The following is a 16858-nucleotide window of genomic DNA, read 5'->3' as shown; positions in this document are numbered from 1 at the left end:
GAAACTTGGAAGTCTGAGGTGGAAACTATGAATATAACATGAGTACAAATAACTGGAAAGTGAAAGCAGTGAAACAATAGGCAAACTATCATAAGTGATAGTTTGTCTGAGAGTTTGTCTGCTCCTCGGAAGTGAATGTTTTGTGAGGTGGTAAGATCTTATGAGAAGGCAAGAAGCAAATTAATGTTGCAGGGTTCGGGAGACATTCAAAAGCTTCTGCTGAGAAGGAGAGCTTGGTGATTCTCTGTGCAAAATGAACAAGCTGTGGAGTCCAACTGATTACAATGAAATTCAAGCTAATAATAATATAATATACAAGACAAAGGGGAACAGAGGAAGGTACACAGAAACAGTACCTGGGCTTAGGGATAAGAGTCAAGGTCAGGACTGGAATACACAGAATTGTGAATACCCGGAATCTGCATACTTAGTAGGACAGGACAAAAATATTCAGTCAAAACAGGAATATGGAATAGAAGCCTAGGAGTCTGCAAAGGCAAGACAGGTCTGAATGTGAGCAGTCAGAACTAGGAACAAGGCAAACACTGAAACCAAGAGGCAGGATAAACAAGAGCCAAGCAACAGACACAAATAACTAATCAGAACAGGAACATTGAATCAAACAATGATAACAATAGAAATGAAAAGGAAAGCCTGGTATATAGTCGTAGCATCAAACAGAGCACAAGGAGACTCAGCAGCGAGGTCAGTTATGAGCAGCTGAACACTGGTCTCACTAGGCAGAAGTAGCAGGAGGCTCAGAGAGGAGCACCGGTGCAGGGAGAGAGCAAGATGCTGGAATCCACCAGGTGTAAGACTTCAGGGAACCACCAATGAAGGGAAGGCAGAACTGGGACTTGGAAAAGGGAAAACCAGCAAAACCAGCAGACACAAGACATGACCCAGCAAAGGCATTGACATATTATGGGTTGACGCCAACAAAGGGAAAAGTCATGAAAGCAGGTATAACGTCGTCAAAAAAGGGTGGTGGGATCTAGGAATCAAGAAAGAGAATAGAGCATCACCACCATGGCGTGACTGAGGTATGGTTTTGGAAACAGAAAGGACTACAGGGGCCCTGATTCATCAGGAAGGTGGTAAGAAAGCCTGGTCTGGGACATAATGTAGAGCTGGAAATGCCGGATGTTGGAAACATGTCTGTTATATTTTGGTGTTACATCTGAACCCTGCAGGGCACTTGTGAGGCCACCTGATTTATTTATTTATTTATTTATTTATGTAGTTTATAGAGCGCGCAGCTACCCCCGAGGGGGTGTCCCGGCGCTAGAACCTGAACCTCAAGGGGAAAAAAGCAGGGAGGAGTCAGCAAAGTGAATATCAGAGTCCAGAAAATAGCCAGGTTTTGAGTCTAGCCCGAAAGATGGATTCAGAAGGGCAGAATCTAAGATCGGTTGGCAGAGCGTTCCATAGTTTGGCCGCGATAACACTGAACCCTCTGCAACCCATTCTGGTGAGTCTAAAACGGGGGGAGATCAGAAGGCGGAGGTCGTTGGATCTCAGGGATCTGATGGAGTGAGATATTGACACTCGTTTTTTCAAGTAGTTGGGTCCGAGGTCATTGACAGCTCGGTAAGCGAGGGTAAGGATCTTGAACTGGATACGGCTGGCCACGGGAAGCCAGTGAAGCTCCTTACGATAGGCGGAGACTGACTGACGGTAGGGGATGTTTCCAATCAGTCTGGCAGCCGCGTTCTGGACAATCTGAAGCCGGTCTATCAGATATTGAGGGGCACCAGCATAAAGGCTGTTAGCATAGTCCAGGTGAGACGTAATGAGAGCATGGGTAACAGTTCGGCGGGAGTCCAGAGGGAGATAGGGAAGTATCTTTTTGATCATGCGCAGTTTCAGGAAACAGGCAGATGTAACTTTATTAACCTGAGTTTTGCATGAGAGGGAATTGTCAAACTGAAATCCCAGGTTACGGGCAGAGTGAACGGGAGAGGGAGCAGGATCAAGTGCTGTGGGCCACCACCGAGAGGAAGGGATGGGATTTTTCTGATTGAAAAACAGCACCTCTGTCTTATCTGCATTGAGTCTAAGATGGTTGTTAGTCATCCAGACACTGATGTTGTCAAGACACTGGCGGAAGTTGGTGAACGCGGAGTCCGAGTGGTCTCTAAAGGAAAACATCAGCTGGGTATCATCAGCATAAGAGACCACCCTGACTCCGTAGGACTCCACCACGTCGGCCAGTGGGGCAAGATAGATGTTGAAAAATAGAGGGCTGAGGGCAGAGCCCTGTGGCACACCACATGACAAAGGTTTATCCTCAGATTTGAACGGCCGCAGCAGGACCCTCTGACTTCTTCCTGACAGGAAGGACTCGATCCAGCTAATGGCGGTGCCGCCAATGCCCATCTGTTTGAGTCGGTCAAGGAGGATGGGATGGGAGACCGTATCAAATGCAGCGGACAGGTCGAGGAGGACCAACATGGCCTCCTCGCCCCTGTCCACGCATTCCCGGATCGTCTCCGATACCTCCAGCAGGGCCGTCTCTGTGCTGAATCCCGCTCGGAATCCGGATTGTGAGTCGTGGATGGCAGGATGGCAGAATCCTGTCATTTGGTGATTTGTTGTAGGAAGATTCAGTCTTTGCCACAGACAGCCAAGCTGCAGGGTCTATTTGTTGAAGGTTAGTTGAGGAGAAATTGATAACTGGTGTAAATATCAGACGTTTCCACAGAAACCTTTCATTTACTTTACTGAAATTATTCTAAATCTGATGCACATAAAGGGAGAGGATCTTTTGGAGGGAAAGGACATTGAGAAGTCGAAAGAGGATTAAGGGGAATAGGAAACACATTTCAGGGTTGTTTGATGCACCTGTTCAAACCCCGTCCCATTTTCACTTTTGCAGCCTGGGTGTTTGACTACTTAGACAGTGAGTGTGTGCAACACATAACTGAGCAGTAGCATGAATAGACTACTACACACACTGCACACATACTGTTTTTAACATACCAAGCAATGTATATGTGGGAGGAAATGAACTAAGAATAATCAGGAGTTAAATGGTTGTATGCTAAAATACAGTTTAAAATATAAAGGGTATTAAACATCATAGCCAAAATATTGGGGTAAAAATATTAAGAGTGTTTGTAAATGTAGACACATTTAAATAATTTGATGATGTATACCTGCTGTCAAAATACATATTAATGGGGTTGAGTAAATTAACTATATATTCTTACCATTTCAGTACTTTTCCTGCAACACTATGGTAGCCTGATTTTTTTCTGAAAATATTTAGGTGGAATACCAGAGAAATACAAACTAAGGGGAAAGATAAGGTCAGGGCCATAGAGGGGTGTGGAGTGTGACAGAGGGTGGGATGTCCTACTAACCCGGCCCTGTAGCTTCCTCTTCTTACCTTCCTACTAGATCACTCTGGAGCAAGCAGAATTCAAGTATTTTATACATAAACGTCCAAGTATATTGCTTTTTTTCCATTATCTGTATTAAGAAATTCAGTTTCGTACAAATATAAAAGGACATTATTTCTTTCATTTCATGGTTGAATGTTTGTATATTTTTGCCAAACAAAAAGAATGACCCACCACACAGTCAGCTTTGGTAGACTAATAATCATTACAATAAAGTATTTGGGACATTTATTAAGGTTTTACGTCTGGATTGCATCACTTTTTATGGTGCACCCCAATGCAAAATCCTTTTTGGCGTTTACGAAGTCACGCAAAGCCACCTTACATGGCTTTGCGCGGTTTAGTAAATACAAAGTATCACAAGGCAGTGCAAAGAGCTGCCTTATGTTACTTTGTGTCAGGGAGGCGTTATGTGAATGGAGCATTGGGCATTCCCGTGCATCCAATTATATATTTTGGGGCATTCCCAGAGGTACCAAGATGTTCAAACATGGGAATGTGCCAAAAAGCTACTTTTCCCTGAAATAGATGAACGAGGAGAAATATCTTTATATCTCCTTGATACTTTCTCTTTCTATTCGCCCTGCATTCTGCAGCATGCAAATAAAGCGGAAAATGCCTTTAAGGATTGTTGTTTTGTTGGAAGGTGTCCCTTCGTGCACAAAAGCAATCCTGCCAATAATGCAGACTATGGTGCAAGGGTACCAGCATTGGCACTCAGCAGCCACAAGCACACCAGCACAGAAAGGGAGCTGAAGAGCATCATATCTTAGTAGATATGTTGTGCTTCATCTATCACCAATTCACGTAGAGCAGCACAGTGCAGCAACTTGTCTTACGCACTGTGTTGTGTGACTTGCAAGCAAATATGTCCTCAAGTTTATTGAACCAACATGATTTGACTATGATGTCTTAACATTGCCTGTGTGTCCGAAATCTCTAATAATTGCATTTTATTTAATGTAGGAAGAAGTGCTGATGTACAGATGGCGTTATCCATCATTGAGCATTCATGGGATTGAAGGCGCTTTCTCTGGCTCAGGATCAAAGACCGTCATTCCGTCAAAAGTCATTGGAAAATTTTCAATTCGTCTGGCACCCAACATGGAACCTTCAGTTCTTGACCAACAGGTAAGGCTGATCCTTCCCATGTATCATTCAACAACTTCCCATGCTGCTTTCACCATGCAAAATTTGCCAATGTTTGATTATTGTCTAGAGAGTACAAGTTTAGAACTGCCCTTGTCATACATACCAAACATCAACAATCTTTTGGGATGCTTTATTTGTTGATTGTCTAAGCAAACAAAAGAAAGAGATTATGAACTTGTATAGCACAACATATTAACATAATACAAATGTTTTCCAGAAACAGAGCTTGCACAGCCATCACTGGAAAGATATGTAACCAGAGTGCTGAAGTATAATCAATGAAGAGGCATAGAGAGTAACAAAAACAGGCAATATGTTCAAATCTGTCATAAGCAGACTCTGCTAATAAAATATCAAGCCCTCATGGCAGCAATCATTCCCTGTAGTAAGGCTTATTCAAAACAAGATCCATAGTCTTGCACAGAATTCAGAAAGCAACTGATAGCAATCAAAGTATTGTTAACTTGAAGAATTTGGTCCCCTAAGTATCATTATGGAGAGAAAACCTTAAGAGCTACACTCGCTCCTTCTCCAAGCCTGCACCCACACAAGATCTGCGGCATTATGTTCAAAGTTATTACATTCAGAACATAACCCTATCTAGAGACAAGATGAAAATCTCTGGAAATAAACTCCCCACATGCAAGCAGGCCTGAAAAATAGAATTGCAAGAAAGAAAAGCAGAAAACAGTATTTAACATGCTATGTACCAAATATCTGGAACTCCACCCAAACAAAGACCTGTGATACCCTACTGTTCAAGAAACTCCTTATCTGTAAGTAGCCACTTCCATTGTTTTCCACATGTGGACTCAAACAAAAGAAACCCTCCCTTTGTTAAGCAAATCAAACTTGCCTTTCAGTTTCATCCCCCTTTTAATGAACCACGCAGCATCACTTTATCCCTAGGTATGCTCCACAATGATACCCATACATATTTTTACAGATGTAACACTGCATTTGATGATCATCATCCTACATTCAATGGGATTTATAATGCAGACATCTGAGCAATCTTAAACCCTTAGCTATATTGAACAATGAATACTGTATGTGGTGTTTGGAACAACAAGAGTACACAAAGGATTCAAAGATGAAAGCTTTATCAATTTATTTCATCCATCAAATTTGTTACAGGAGTATTCTGTGCCATTTTTGCAAACTGATAAGTGCACAATGAAGAAAATTCCTTTCTTGACGAAGTTTACCACAGCCTTAAGCATCATGTTATTGTTCTAACTTATTTATCCTTTAAACCTACACTGGTATGAGCAGATGCCTATCTCATATCTTTGCACCCATAGATTATGAGGACAGGTTCAATGCATTGTGCTCCACAGGCATGTGACCAGTGAGCAGTGAACAGAATAATGAAAGAAAATTCTCATAATTTTCAGTAGGCATAGATTTTTCTCACACACAGTAGCTTTGTGCAAAAGATCTTTCGATGATGCTGCTCAGAAAGGTACAGTCAGAATGTTGAGCCTAAATCAGAGTAGCCATGCATACTAACACAAACATCTGGGTAGACCAGCATTTGTCAAAAGTCTGTATGCTTCCAGGGATGGACAGACCATTTATTTTATGCACCATTTGCCCAAAGGGGGCTTGAGCTAGTGGAGGATGGTTTGTGTGTTCCCAGAACCATTGCTGGCATTTCTCTCCACTTTTCCAGCTCCCCCAGATTAGTTGAAGGAGGGAGAGAGAGAAAGAGAGAGAGGAGGGATCACAACGGGAAAAGAAAGCCAGAGAGAGAGACAGAATGGGTGGATTGAAAGAGAGAGCGAGGGGAGGAAGGCTGCTTTGAACATTTTTACAAGTTCTTCTTTTGGTACCCGCTCCCGCTCTGTACATTTCCCATTATAAGCGTTGACTACCTTCCTAGCTGTTACAGATGAGAGGCAGAAAAAGTATCACCCATCTCAATGTGATTTATTTTCTTTAGGTGACTGATTACCTCATGAAGAAATTTGCAGAACGCAATAGCCCTAACAAGTTGAATGTGACCATGGTGATGGAAGCAAAGCCCTGGATCTCTAGCCTTAATGAACCTCAGTATTTGGCTGCCCAGAAGGCTGTAAGAAAAGGTTTGTTTCCAGGTCACATGCATTTCTCCTGATGATATTGCTCCCAACATTTGTTTGATAGATTGTGGGTTTACCTCTCACCCTTCAAAACATTATTTTCAAAAACAAATTACAACTAAGCAAAGGTTTGGCCAAGAGAGAAGAATACAAGAAATCAAATATTTATTTTACATTTTTCTCCTATTTTCCTCAATGAGCATTGTCTTGTGATTACAAAGGTAAATGTAGCAATAGAAGCAAGCTTTTTTTGGTAAATAATGTAGGTTTATTCGGAAATAACCCCCAAACAGCTTCATCCAAACTGATCGCCAGCTACCTGTAGACATTAGAATATAACATCACTCATAGTCTTCTATTTTAGAATTCTTGTGCTGCTTCGGGAGCTGATTAAACAACAGGGGGTGGTGATGGACAGAGTTTCTGAATTAAGCAGAATACTCTCAACCAGTCAAGAGATCAGGGCTTGATCCAACACCATTTTTTAGCTCACTGCACCATCCCAGCTCAGAACCTGGCTATATGCAAATTAGTCTGTCCCTGGCCCAGTGCATCATGGGAACAGGGCAGACCAAACTACCAAGCCAATTCTTTCACTGGGAAGGAAACAAGCTTCCGGGGACCGGTTTCTGGCATTACAGCCGTCTTCGGCCCGGCTTGCTTGAATCCTGATGGTGCAATGAGCAAGGGACTCACATCTGAGTATACCCTTCCACGCTTATGGTGGACAAAATAATTAAACAACAGGGGGTGGTGATGGACAGAGTTTCTGAATTAAGCAGAATACTCTCACCCAGTCAAGAGATCAGGGCTTGATCCAACACCATTTTTAAGCTCACTGCACCATCCCAGCTCAGAACCTGGCTATATGCAAATTAGTCTGTCCCTGGCCCAGTGCATCATAGGAACAGGGCAGACCAAACTACCAAGCCACTTCTTTCACTGGGAAGGAAACAAGCTTCCGGGGACCGGTTTCTGGCATTACAGCCGTCTTCGGCCCGGCTTGCTTGAATCCTGATGGTGCAATGAGCAAGGGACTCACGTCTGAGTATACCCTTCCACGCTTATGGTGGACAAAATAATTAAACAACAGGGGGTGGTGATGGACAGAGTTTCTGAATTAAGCAGAATACTCTCACCCAGTCAAGAGATCAGGGATTGATCCAACACCATTGCATATTCTGCCCTAAGTGCGCTGGGGATGCCCAGACGTGGGTCCCGGGCACTCCACACCACTGGAGTCAAGCTAGCCGGGCTGATGAGAGGTGTTACCTCGAAACCGGTCCGGTCCTCGGATGCTTGATTCCGTTCTGGGAAGGACATGGCTTTTGTAGTTCGGACTGGACTGTTCCCATGGGGCACAGGGTCAGAGCTGATTTGCATATCGCCATTGTCTAACCCAGGGTGGTGTGGAGTGCAAAAAAACGATGGATTTGGGCCCTGATCTTTGGACTGGGGTGAGTGTGTGACATTGATCCACATTCGGTCCATCACCTGTTGTGTTTGCTTCGGGAGCTGAGCAATATTACACATCCAACTTCTTAGTAAGCAAAACAAAGAAAATTAACAATGGAACACACAGCAATGCAAGTTACAAAATTTCATATCTATACCAAGCTAAAGGAAACCTACTAAACAACTTAAAAACGTATTCTAAAACATAGCCGTTAAACCTCACAAGTCTCTTTACAGAACGTGCTGACTTGGGAACACGCTCTGACCTAGATTCCTTTATAACATGTTTTATCTTCAGTCTATCCTTTATGGATCCACCACAGTCACTGCTGTTCCTATTACTATCCACATATTGTTCAGCTGAATGACCAATGTTAGCACTAGAATATTGTTCATTGATTGTAATCATGTCATGAAGGAGCGGCCCATGCAGGTAAGAGTGGTGAGGTGATGGGACGGGAGGGAGGGACTCGACAGACCACGAGGAAGCAAAATTAAATAAATAATTAATTTTCCCTTGGCGGGTCGAGTCCCCCCCAACTCGGCCCCACTGCTCTTACCTGCACGCGCCACTCCTGATTTCACAGACATCCATACTATCTGTAAATTCACCAAATGTTTCACTGTAGGATGACACTACACACATGGCTTTCAACACATTGACACCATCATCTATTCCAGGGTTTCTACTTAAACAGCAAGATAACCGACTGAAACGTCAAACCTTGTCAACACTCAACGTGGCAGAGTTGATGTAGATTTCCTTGACTTGTACTGGATCAAAAAACTTGCGTTGACCAATGCATACCTTGTTGGGATTTTTAAACATGGCCCACTCTCCAAAATCCAACCTCACATCATTGGCCCCATGCTTACGATAAAAATACTACTTGAAAACCAATTGTGGACATTCAGTTTTATTCTTTACTGTAGTGGCAGATCACTGCCTCTGTCTCTTTGCAGTTATCCAACACAAATTGTCTTTAGAGTATGGCTCATTACCACAAACATTTTTAAAAAGGCTGAACCCAATTGCGTTTGGAGTCAAGTGATCTGCAAAAAATGTATTTAGATAACTCGCTTTCCCACGAGAAATTTTAATTAACTGCTATCTGCACATTACCCTTGAAGACCCTATTAAAATGTTCTACACTACCATTTCCAGAAGGATGATATACAGTGGTCCTCATTTATCACCTTTTCCGTTCCATGGAAATTATCTGACATCATCTTTACTAGTCAATGGAGGTTCGTTCATAATGGCGTCTACTAAATCAGGTTTAGGCAATATACCCTTGTCACACAATAGAGGTCTCAAATATGTTAACGGAATTTACAGCAAACTTGCACTTTGCAAATTCCGCCGTAAGCCTTTTCCCCCCAATATTTCCGAAACAGATATGATATCATGTTCACTTCTACTCTTCCCCATGACAAGTATGTAATCTTGGAAGAATTAAATTCTTTCCAAACCCTTAAAGATCGTGTACAATTAATAAATCAATCAGGGGTTGTTCAAGCGCGCTACTCACCCCTGAGGGTCTCAAGGAGCGGGGGCGTTTGCAGGTCTGTTAGCCAAAGAGCCAGGTCTTGAGGGCCTTCCAGAAGGTGTAATGGGAGGGTGCGACTCTGATGTCTACCATAGATGATGGAAATTTGCTGATGCTAACCCAAACCTTACTCCTGGAACTACCTAATGGCAGACCGAATTTAAATCTGAAGTGGAAAACCACGTAACCTCTTTGTTCATGGTCAATAATGCTCTAATTATGGGTAGCTAAACTTTGTAATTAAGATGTTGTTCAAATTGCAAGATCACCTTATATTTCCAATCAAATGCCTAGCCACAACCGGTAGGATTCACTTAATCACCTCAACAGATCCAATAATACCTGCACTTTCCATTTTTTTCAATTCAGATTCAACTTCTATCTTTAGGTGCAATGGAATGTTCTAACTTTGTGTGCAACAGGCCTCAGATTACTTTATAGAATGATTGTATTTTGTTTGTCCACATTGCCAGAAAATACTTTAGGGAAGTCAGCCTTTAATTTGCTAATAAATGTATCCTATGCTTGAATAAATAAAACTTGTTCTAAGCAATTCAGGTCCACTGTTATGCTAACATTCTCAGGTCCATCCACCCTAGCACCGATGGCCCTTCTCTGATACATAAAGCGTACCTAAGATTTTTCTCCTCTCCCTTCAAAATCAAATATCAGCCCTCTTAATCCTATCATGGGATATATATTGAACTGTAAACATTTCAGGGTCAGTAGGGAGCAAAGTGCTCTCAAAAGAACTCACATAATCATCTTCCCATATTTTCCTGTTGACAATGGTACGTGGCTATCCAGACTCTCTGTACTTACCTTCCGGAGTTGCAGCTCAAGTGCATCTCTTGGACAGTTCTGATTTACTGACTAATTCTACTGTGTCGTTCAAAGAATAGTGAATAAGAGGCCATAAGATCTCCATAATGTGATTACTATTTGAGTGTATAATTATCTAGTCTTCTATTATTCATGTAGATTGCCAAATATACACGACATTGCCAATTTATTTTACTGTGCAACAAAGTATTCTTCAGAGTCAGTTTCAGTTTGTTTCCTTTGATAAAATGTGTACCTGTCTATATCCACACACACTGTAGGTGAAAACGATGTATCTAAGTCATCAAGTGCATTTTTAAAAACAATCGATTTTTCAGCTTATCTTTTTATCTGATTACTAACTTACCCGTCACGCGTTGCTGTAATCTCAGAAGAAAGGAAATTCAAGTAAACTTGTTATGATAACATTCAATTTACATTGTGTTATTTTTATTGAAAATTATTCATTTTAATATGGAAAACATTTCAAAGTGTCGTTTAATTCTATTTATTTATTCGAGTGCTTGTGGGCACACAATATTTTATGTTTTTCCGTCTGGTGCGTACACAAATAAATCAGAAGGCTTTCCGATGCGTGAGCTGGCCACATACAATTGTCCATGTGAGAAGCACGGATTCTCCAAATCTAGTCCACACACTTGCAGCAATTGTCCTTGTACTTTGTTGATGGTCATTGCAAAAGCGAGTCGCACCGGAAACTTTAAACGTTTCAATTCAAATGGCATATCTGTTGGGATCATTGGAATACGTGGCAACAGTACACCTTCCCCCTTGAATTTCCCATTAAAAATTGTAGCTTCGATGACATTGTTCATCATCTTTTTCACCGAAAGTCTTGTACCGTTGCAAAGTCGTGGTTGCAAATTCAGTATTCGAAAGATTATGAGGGCCCTGGGGGGGCGATCTTTAAAAAATATGTTATGCCAGAAACCTTCGCGGGAGTGTACTCAACAACTTCCCAAAGTTTCATGGCAATCGGATAAATGGTGTAGTAATGCATAAAGGACAAACAGACAGACAGACATACATTCGTTTTTATATATATAGATAAATATGTAAGCCTTCAGGTACAAAAATATGAAGAGGTATTCCCTTTTCCTTAGCGGTAAACATTCCTTCTGATTTTTATCTTCGAAAATAGAGATATTGTTAGACGTGGTATTTTTGGTGAGCTTTCCCCTGAGTTTTTGCCTCTACCTCCTGTATTTTAGATGCTGTGCTGTATTTCGTTTTTTCATGGCTTAGACGCTTTGGGCACTTTGCCACTGCTGATCAGTGTCAAAGTGCAAGTGCTCCCTGTGTAATTTGTTATTACTATTGGTTCTCCCTGATTGGCATATTTGATTTACTGGCAAGTCCATAGTAAAATGCACTGTGTGCCAGGGCCTGTAAATCAAAGGTTCTAGTGGGCCTGCGTGTTACATAACAATAGGGTATACCCAGTAACCAGCTGTACCTATCTAACAAAGTGTCAAAAGCTGACTAGACAACCCAAGTAGCGCGATGCCATGAATGCATAATAGATTCTCCGTTTCTGGATTGCATAATTAAGTACAGGTCTAATTATAAGTAAAGTCGACGTTTCGACCCCAGACATTTGAAGAAGGTGATTCTTTCCTTACAACTGGGTCTTCTATAGGACCATAGAAAGAGCAACCTACAAGGATCGATAGAATTACTGTTAATTATAATACAAGATGAGTAAGGTGGGTGTAACTGCAAGGATATGGCAATGAAGCTCATATCAGTAGAGCACTGTCCGATCTAGCAGTGCTAATGTGTTTAAGGCCTTCCCACCTTGCAGAACCCTGGAGTAAACATTAATTAGTAGGAAATCAGGAAGATTACCCTGGTGTAACCTGATAATGTCCCTGTAGTCAATGTGAATCTCCTCAAACTTATAGTGAAGGCACTGCCTGACCCAGGTTATCAGGCCCCCTTTGGGCCTACCCTGCTCGCCCTGTTCCCCACTTTTATAAAAGTTGATATAACCTGGGCGGAATACCTGGTCCACCGCCCAAGTCTCTTGGAAAGACAAAATATCTTGTTCCTAAATAAATGAAGACCAGTCAGTTGACGCTGTTTTGCTTACAAGCATCGCAATCCTCCAAGAAGCAAATTTTAAACCACCGTGATTGTCTAAAGGGACTCCAGTTCTTAAATAGGGACATGGGCTACGCCTAGTCACGAGGGAGTTGGCAACTTTTGAGATTCACAGTGGGAAACGTCCAACAATCTACTTCCCTGCTTAGGCCAAGTGGACCAGAATTATTACACTGAAGTAGCCCAGAGGTAACATGGGAAAAAGAAGGGTTGCTTCGCGTAGGGGACAAATCTGAGTCGCCCACACTCAAGACGGCCACTGGAGATGGAATCTTTTTGGACGCAAACAAACAACCCAGTCAATCTATATCTTCCAAATTAGAGAGCAGATTGTAACTATTGTGGGTGTGTACATTGTATTCATAGGGTCCCTGAGCATGGGAGGTAGCTTGATAGTCACTGATCCCAGTTGGCAGTGTTTCGATTAAAAAAAAAACGATGGTAGGATGCCAATATCTTCCTCACTCAAATGCCTAGACCGTGCCCTATCTAGAATGGTTTTAACTAGAAGGGGGGACTCAAAATTCAACACCACACAATCACCTCTACTAATTTTAGGCGATCTCCCAATCCATGGGATTCTGCAAATCATTTTGAACTCCTGGAATAGATGATTACCCAACCCAACTTTGTTATTTAAAAAATGAAGGGCCTTATTCCTGAGCGATGCCCAGTGTTCCTCATTATCGGATTGTAATCAGGGTACATTAAATATTATAATAGTGTCATCAGGAGGTAAGTTAAGGTGGTCATTTTGATTAGCCAAGCCACCCCATGTCCTTCCTTTGTTTTTACCCCCTTGTTAGTTCCCTCATGGGGACAACCTTTGGAATACTAGGGACTGTGCTACTGGGGTTCACGAGCGAGGTTGGCACAGGTAAATTAGGGCCAGGGCCAACAGCAGTGGCAGATGGATTTACTGCTGGGACTACAGTTATACTATGATCAATAGTACCACTAGTAGCTCCTTTGGAAGAAGTAGGTTTTGGAAGGGAAAGCTGTTGCTCAATTTTGTCCAGTCTTAGGTCAATGTCAGACAGCTTGGTAAATAAGGGTTTAAGCAATGTTGTTAGTGTATCTTCAATTTTAGCTAAGATACGAGCTTCAGAGTCGCTTAGCACCTCACTACGTCGAGCCTGGACACTGGTCTCTAATATACTAGATATACTAGTATCTACAATTCCCTGGGAATTAGCTCGCGCCACCCCTCTAGTCTTTGCCACTTTGTTAGCCTGATGAGTAGTAAGTGGCATCCCACCCACTTTCCTTGTCTTCTCTACCGCTGTGGGGACACCCGCCCTACCCTGTGCCTGTGATAATCATTGATTGCGAGTAAGAATCTTGGCTGGGGTGGGGGAGTGGGGATGGGCATACTAACTGGAGTAGGGAGGTCACTTAGTGATAATATTGGAGACAGGATACCCTGATGGTGCGTGCATTCTGGAGATGGGTCCGTGATTAACAGAGGACCAACTAGGTGAGCTTCAGAGGAGGCTCGACAGGGCAGAAGTGGTGCGGGCAGCGTCACGGACCTCTGTGGCAGGTAGGTCAAATCCCAGCAAGGAATATCCAAGTGTGAGCAAAAAAAGACCCGCCCTGCGGTAGGCTCAAAGCAAATTCAAGCGCCTCCTGGCGCTTTCGAATGGCGGTGATGGTGTTCGCCAGTGAGGGTTGCTGGGAAATGAAGTCCTTGGCCGCCTGCATCCAGACCAGCGGGACCAGCGGGACGGCAGTCAGGGCAGAAGTGGTGCGGGCAGCGTCACAGACCTCAATGGCAGGTAGGTCAAATCCCAGCAAGGAATATCCAAGACTGAGCAAAAAAAGATCAGAGGATGATATTCTGTCAGTGAACTGTAAATCCATCCTGCGTGGCTTTTCGTGTCCGTGTAAATACGACCCCTTTTCACGCAGCACTTTGAGTGAAAGGGGCATGCTATTGGTGTTGCTTTGGGTGTTCCCATGCAACACCCATGGCTACTGCCGCATTCCCAGATTTACAACCTTTCACAAACCGGGAATGTGTCAGAATGCTTCGCCTCCCTAAGAGAAGCGTAGGGAGGCGCAACAAGGAGAGAACTTTTCATTTCTCCTTGTTTTTTCCTCTTTCAATGCATGCTGCATTCTGAGGAAATCACCTCTTGTGATTGTTTTTGCACAGGAAGGTGTCCCTTCCTGCACAAAAACAATCTCCCCTGAAATGCAGACACCCCTGCACCATGGTGCAAGGGTGCCTGCGTTGGCGCATGGCAGCCAATTGTGCGCCTGCGAAGGGAAAGCATAGAGATGCAATATATTGTTGTAAATATGTTGCATCCTTGAGCTTTAAAAGTGACTTAGTGCAGCACAGCCAAATGGCTTGCAGGGTTGCACTGAGTCACTTTTTAGTAGATAAGGCCCATGGAGTAGAAGCAACACTATTACAAAATAAGTACAATTTGCCTAGTCGCTGTTTTACCAACAGTTCTTAAAGGTGAATGAATGAATGAATACGTATTTCTATAGTGCATGGCTACCCTAGGGCATCCCAGCGCATTAGGAACTAGAGAGACAATACCACTACTTATGGAGAGAGAAAGAAGAAGGTCTTCAGTATCTTCCTAAAGAGGAGATGGTTAGGTTCCAGGCGGATGGAATTGGGGAGCCCATTCCACAGATTTGAGGCGTGAAGTGCAAAGCGTCGCCCACCCATGTGTGATCGCCGGGTCCTAGGAACCGTCAGAAGGTTTTTGTTGTTTGATCTCAATGTAAGACTTATTTGTGCCTTCCTGCACATATAAACACAGAGTTCAGCTGTAGGAGATCCTGCATTGCCCCGACAAAGGCCTGACAACTATGAGCTGAAAGAAAGAAAGAAAATAATTACTGACCACAGTATACATCTTCTCACCCGTGCATTAGTAGTAATGAAACTCAAGTGCTCAGAAACTTTACCGGTTCCCCTTATTTATCCAATAGGCTGTGTGGACAAACCTGACACTTGGGTCACCCACACCACTGAACAATGAGGCTTGGTGCAAGCCATGGGGACTTTCAAAACTCCTTTGGGCACATGCATACTGCATGATACAACATATCCTTTGTACCAAGATACATATCCATAATGCAGCAGGTGCAGTGGCTTCGTTACCAGTGCCGTGAGGAGCTCACTTGACCACAGTTAGTAGCTGTGTTTTTACTAACAAACCAGGGAATGGAAGCCACTTTCCTCCCTTTCAGTAGGGATTTTTGCAGCCTTGCCACACCACTGACAACTGCAGGGCAGTTAGACAAACTGATTTGTAAGGGCTGTCTGAATCCGATATTGTAATACGTCATTTGGAAACGCAGTAAGTAAACCTGTACGAATCGGCTCCGACCGACTCGGTTTCTCCAAATGCCAATAGGAACCGAGTCGAAATGACCGAACGGTTTCCGACTATCATAATTGATTGGTCAGATGTGTTTCGAGTCAGTCAGAAACGCGGGTTTCGATTCGGATTTGGACAAACCAAATGCCGGTTGGAGCCTTTCTGACCGACATCGTAATCGGCCCCTAGGAGTTTACCTGTGAGAGGCTTTGAACTCCAGGATTGCTCAGTGGAGGGATCCGGTTACCAGCTCTGAGTCTGGGATCGTACCAGCAGCCTCACTTTTTGGAGAAAAGAGGCCCAGCAATGTGTGCTGTGTCAGGAGGAGGTGGTGGTGGGGTGTCAAGGGGAGAAATGGGGGCTTACATTTTGCAACAAAGCATTCATTTAGAAAGGTTAGACTTTTCCCAGAGATTATCTAGTGCCTGCAGGTATCACAATATACTGGGTCAGCTGTGGAGTGGCCCAGTCTCAATGCATATTTGACATGTGGGAGTTGGACAGTTTCCTCTATTCGCAAACAGTTCTAGGACTCCATGTGGCTACCTCCTGGGCATTGTGGTTGTATCCAGGCTACAGAACGCAAAAGCCCTTGCTAAGGTGTGGAATGAATCATTCATTCAAATCCTTTCATTTTTGAGGTGTGATCCATGGGAGCAAGCATAAGATGTGTGCTGAAGCATGGTGGGTTGGTCCTCCCCACCTCTCTCTGCCATTTATTCTCTTGTGTTGGACATTGCTATTTTTTAATATTTCCCCTATTATACCCACAAATTGTATTCCAATTGGTAGGAAGTCAAACATTACCATCAACAGTTTGAATTATAAAACACAAAACCATTTATTTACTCTAACCATAATTCTAACTGTTGATGTTAATATTGGACTTTAGGGTATTCAATTGGCGGTATTGGATTTGA

At 43.0% G+C, this 16858-nt stretch overlaps 1 protein-coding gene across 1 annotated transcript in view; it reads left to right on the top strand.

Annotated features, from left to right (window-relative positions):
- Positions 1–16858, top strand: part of LOC147722776 (cytosolic non-specific dipeptidase-like) — a 207628-nt gene that overhangs the window by 132466 nt on the left and 58304 nt on the right. The window contains exons 9-10 of the mRNA XM_086965239.1: positions 4371–4535; positions 6502–6643. Coding sequence (XP_086821365.1) covers positions 4371–4535; positions 6502–6643 — 307 coding nt within the window. The remainder of the gene's footprint in view (positions 1–4370; positions 4536–6501; positions 6644–16858) is intronic.

Source organism: Lissotriton vulgaris, chromosome 4_1 (genome assembly GCF_964263255.1).
Source record: "Lissotriton vulgaris chromosome 4_1, aLisVul1.2, whole genome shotgun sequence".
Lineage (NCBI taxonomy): Eukaryota > Metazoa > Chordata > Amphibia > Caudata > Salamandridae > Lissotriton > Lissotriton vulgaris.
The sequence above is the reverse complement of the archived record's forward strand: the minus strand, read 5'-3'. Positions and strand labels throughout refer to the sequence as shown.